Here is a 4,530-nt window from a genome sequence, read left to right on the forward strand (position 1 = left end):
TTGAACCTGGGAGGAGAGGTTGCACTCAGCCAAGATCATGCCACTGCCCTCCAGCCTGGACAACAGAGCAAGACTCTGTATCAAAAAAAAAAAAAAAAAGGCCGGGGGAGGAATGATTTTTTAATATATTCAGATACACAAACGTGAAATAAAGCTAAGTAGAGCTAGTATTCATTTACACATGATTATCTTATAACATTTGGAATAAGAATTTGGGGCACATTAGCAAACCAAAAGGCTCAGAAGGAAGTTGTGATATTTAGTTCTTGTCTCCCTCAACAAATATGAAGCACTCTTCTATCCAGCATTCCTAGTGCAGTTCTTGTTTTCAAATTTGCAAATCGTTCTGGTCCTAAGCAATCTCAAAAAAACATTTCTAAAAACCAAAGAGGAAAAAACCTTTTTTTTTCTTTTTTCTGAGACAGAGTCTGGCTCTGTCAGGCAGGCTGGAGTGCAATGGTGCGACCTCGGCTCATGGCAACCTCTGACTCCCTGGTTCAAGCCATTCTCCTGCCTCAGTCTCCCAAGTAGCTGGGACTACAGGCGTGCACTATCACACCTGGCTAATTTTTGTATTTTTAGTAGACACGGGGTTTCACCATGTTGGCCAGAATGGTTTCGATCTCTTGACCTCATGATCCGCCCGCCTCGGCCTCCCAAAGTGCTGGGATTACAGGTGTGAGCCACTGCGCTCGGCCAAGGAAAAAATCTTAAAACTAACTTATTTCAAATCTAACTTCAACATGTATCCTTCACTCAAACTGAGAAAGGGGAATTTTTAAAAAATATTTCCTATCAGTAGATAATCCCTATTCCACGTTTCCCTTCTTCAAGCTCCCCTCCAAGGATATGTGTTAAGGGACAAATTTTTTCCCAAGTACATCATGCATTTTCTCCCCCTTCATTCTTACCTGCATTACAGATGAAAAGGCTTTCTTTTCTCCTACAGTCTCTAGTGCTTTGTAGGTGGCACATAAGTAGAGGAGTTTAACTTCATCTTTTGCAGATGAGCTAAATTTGCTAAAAATCCACTTGAAGATCTTCTCGGCCTCATAGCTCAGAGAAGCACAAAGAAGGCCAAGACAGCAAGCTCCCTCCTGTCTCAGCTCCTGAAGCAATTTGCTACTGTGTTTATTTTAATACAAACAAAAAACACACATAAAAGGCTGAAGTTTTCTATGATGACATGAGTAACACATCTTACAAAAGAATGTCTTAGTTTTTAAAATTTCTATTCAAATTACACAAAAGGTTGAAATTTTCTCCACTCTAAATACTATATTCTGTCTAGCCTGCATTGCCCCACAGTATCTGTCTGACATTACTTCCTTTTTACAAAATCAGTTATTTACAAACAGTGAGGGAAGGCCCAGAAATGCTAAATTCCATCTCAAACTGTATTAAATAACTCTCAGAAAAGGGCAGCAACAAATAATTAGATAAAACACACTATACATAACTACATTCTATATAATATTCAATATGTAATGACTATAAAATAAAAAATGGTAATAGTTAAATACAGAAACTTAAAAGGATAATAGTAATGATTTACATATAACTTTAAAAAGTAACTCTATAAAATAAAACCATCAAAAGGCACTAAGGTTTATGACGGGCTGAAGTAAATTTTGGGTACTTGCCACCACTGCAATTCTTTGGGAATCACTTAACAAAAAATGACCACACACCTCTGGAGACTCCAACAGCCAGAGAATATATGGTTTGAATCCACTCTTACCCAAAGAAGGAAGCTCCTTTTTACCTCTATTCTCTAAGCAGTTTCAAATTCGCTAGTTTACAAAAACTAATTGTATTCATTCATGCCTGCATCAAGAGTTTATGCCACTCCATAAGTCAAGACTCAGTTATTCAGTGAGACTAGCAAATTAAAAAAATAACATATTCCTGCTGGGCGCAATGGCTCATGCCTGTAATCCCAACACTTTGGGAGGCTACAGTGGGTGGATCACCTCAGGTCAGGAGTTTGAGACCAGCCTGGCCAATATGGTGAAACCCTGTCTCTACTAAAAATACAAAAATCAGCTGGCAGTGGTGGTGCACGGAGGCTGAGGCAGGAGAATCGCTTGAACCTGGGAGGCGGAGGTTGCAGAGAGCCAAGATTACATCACCGCACTCCAGCCTAGGCAACACGGTGAGACTCTAACTAAAAAATAAATAAATAAATAAATAAATAATTTCTTTTCAAGTGGATTCCATTTGTATTTAATGGTAATTAAAACATAATTAACGCAGATAAATATGACAAGAGGACCCACTGAAATGTCAATAGATGTTCACAAACAAAGCCAATGGGCTTATTTTCTTGTGTATTTTAAATAATTTCTAAAAATATATTTTAAAGTCATTTAAATCGAACCATTATTAGTTACTTACCTTTCATTAAGCACATCACGTACAGCAGCCAAGATACTATCCAATTGTTTAACTAGTACCTTTAAAAGAAAATACATTTATAAAAACTTCAAATTCTTATACTTTTAAGAACAGCATTGTGTACTTTTTTACTTGTCTTCCCCTCCAAATTATAATTCAACAGTACTTTAGTTTCTTTAGTATTCCCAGTCCCCAGTGAGCATGTATTAGGCATGTCATGTTTCCTTTCAGACTATGAAAGAAATTCCTCCACCGGAAACATAGAGCTGTGATCATCAACAAAAAAATAAACTCAAAAAGCTTGCTTTATTTACTCTGAAATGCATTTGAAAAATTGACTGATGGATGGAGGGACAGATGGAGAGATACGCAACAAGGCAGTATTTAGGGTAAAATGTTAATGACAAAAATTAGATAATGGGTTTAACAGATTCAATGTCAAATTCTTTCAACTTGCTATATATTTGAAACTTCTCACAATAAAATTTGGAAGGAGAAGAAACCTGCTTTGAGCCAAATGTCATCTGCCTCACTAGACCACTTTCATTAATTTTCTCCTGCTCGAGCTCTTTTTCTTTTTTTCAGATGGAGTTTCACTCTTGTTGCCCAGGCTGGAGCGCAATGGCGTGATCTCAGCTCACTGCAACCTCCATCTCCTGGGTTCAAGCGATTCACCTGCCTCAGCCTCCCAAGTAACTGGAATTATAGACATGTGCCACCAGCTAATTTTGTATGTTCAGTAGAGACAGGGTTTCACTATGTTGGGCAGGCTGGTGTCGAACTCCTGACCTCAGGTGATCCACTTGCCTTGGCCTCCCAATATGCTGGGATTACAGGCATGAGCCATGACACCTGGCCCATATCAAGTTCTTAATTGCAGTAAAGATAATGAAGAAAAAATTGTAACCCTTCCTATACTTTGTTACGTTTCTATTGTTGTTTTAAGAGACAAGAACTCCCTCTGTCGCCCAGGCTGACATGCAGAGGTGTGATCTTATCTCACTGCAACCCTGAATTCCTGGGCTCGTGATTCTTCCACCTCAGCCAGGTGTAGTGGCACATGCCTGAAAGTCCCTACTCAGGAGGCTACAGTGGGAGGATAGCTTGAATCCAGGAGTTTGAGACTGCAGTGAGCTATGATTGTGCCACTGCACTCCAGCCTGGGCAACAGAGCAAGATCTTGTCTTTACGAAGAAAAAGAAATTACGTATTAGAGAACATTAAGTTCTAGATCATCATAATACAGGCTTTCCCCGTTCTTTTTTTTTTTTTTTTTATGAGACAGAGTCTTGCTCTGTCGCCCAGGCTGGAATACAGTGGTGCGATCTCAGCTCTCACTGCAAGCTCCGCCTCCAGGGTTCACGCCGTTCTCCTGCCTCAGCCTCCCGAGTAGCTGGGACTACAGGTGTCTGCCACCATGCCCAGCTAATTTTTGTTTTTTTTTTTTTTTTGTAGAGACGGGGTTTCATCGTGTTAGCCAGGATGGTCTCGATCTCCTGACCTCGTGATCTGCCCGCCTCGGCCTCCCAAAGCGCTGGGATTACAGGCATGAGCCACAGCGCCCACGGCCAGGCTTTCCCCATTCTTAAAGTATTCAAGGTAGCATTACCTACTTTATTATGGAAACACAAAAATCCTCATATTTCCAAACATACTATACTTACCAGCTTATTTTCTGGTTGCTGAATAAATTCTTTCAACTGCTTTACAGTAGCCAGTCTTCGGTCTCTGTCGTCTTCCCGGGTGATCCTCCGAAGAAGATTCGACAGTCGAGACTCATCAGAATAAGACATCGATCTCTCTGTGAATATATAAACATTCTGTTGTCTACTGAGTTTATAATAAATAAGCAAAGGAATTTTTAAATTTTTTAAATTAAAAATTATTTTAATAATAATTATTATGGTGGCTCACGCCTGTAATCCCAGCACTTTGGAAGGCGGGTACATCACCTGAGTCCAGGAGTTTAAGACCAGCCTGAGCAACATGGTGAAACCCTGTCTGTACTAAAAGTTCAAAAAATTAGCCAGGCGTGGTGGCGCACGCCTATAATCTCAGCCACTCGGGAGGCTGAGGAAGGAGAATCACTTGAACCCAGGAGGTGGAAGTTGCAGGGAGCAGAGATTGTGCCAC

The 4,530-nt window shown here is 40.2% G+C and overlaps 1 protein-coding gene and 1 long non-coding RNA gene across 3 annotated transcripts; one reads left to right on the forward strand and one right to left on the reverse strand.

Moving 5' to 3' along the window:
* Positions 1–641: 641 nt before the first annotated feature.
* Positions 642–4,202, reverse strand: LOC108524601 (serine/threonine-protein kinase SMG1-like). 2 transcript variants are annotated; one of them, XM_017865691.1, is made up of 3 exons: positions 4,062–4,202; positions 2,398–2,456; positions 642–1,122 (listed from the first exon to the last, which is right to left on the reverse strand). In XM_017865691.1, exons 1-3 carry the CDS (start codon positions 4,188–4,190, stop codon positions 855–857), a joined length of 456 nt encoding a protein of 151 aa, XP_017721180.1. In that variant the 5' UTR covers positions 4,191–4,202; the 3' UTR covers positions 642–854. The 2 variants fall into 2 exon arrangements, with proteins under 2 accessions (XP_017721180.1, XP_017721179.1); XM_017865690.1 differs by having other exon boundaries at positions 642–1,125.
* On the forward strand, positions 3,881–4,267 carry LOC108524602 (uncharacterized). The gene is made up of 2 exons (XR_001884092.1): positions 3,881–3,996; positions 4,109–4,267. It is a non-coding gene; the product is annotated as an uncharacterized LOC108524602 (long non-coding RNA).
* The last annotated feature ends 263 nt before the right edge of the window (positions 4,268–4,530 follow it).

Source organism: Rhinopithecus bieti, unplaced genomic scaffold, assembly GCF_001698545.2.
Source record: "Rhinopithecus bieti isolate Rb0 unplaced genomic scaffold, ASM169854v2 repeat_7527, whole genome shotgun sequence".
NCBI lineage: Eukaryota > Metazoa > Chordata > Mammalia > Primates > Cercopithecidae > Rhinopithecus > Rhinopithecus bieti.

What these genes read in the sequence shown, in the direction of transcription:
- LOC108524601 (XM_017865690.1), bottom strand. Translation starts at nt 4,190, where the DNA reads ATGTCTTATTCTGATGAGTCTCGACTGTCGAATCTTCTTCGGAGGATC. An exon ending in AGCAACCAGAAAATAAGCTG is followed by an intron (nt 2,457 to 4,061) that starts GTAAGTATAGTA and finishes TTTCTTTTAAAG; the next exon opens with GTACTAGTTAAACAATTGGA. An exon ending in CGTGATGTGCTTAATGAAAG is followed by an intron (nt 1,126 to 2,397) that starts GTAAGTAACTAA and finishes AAATAAACACAG; the next exon opens with TAGCAAATTGCTTCAGGAGC.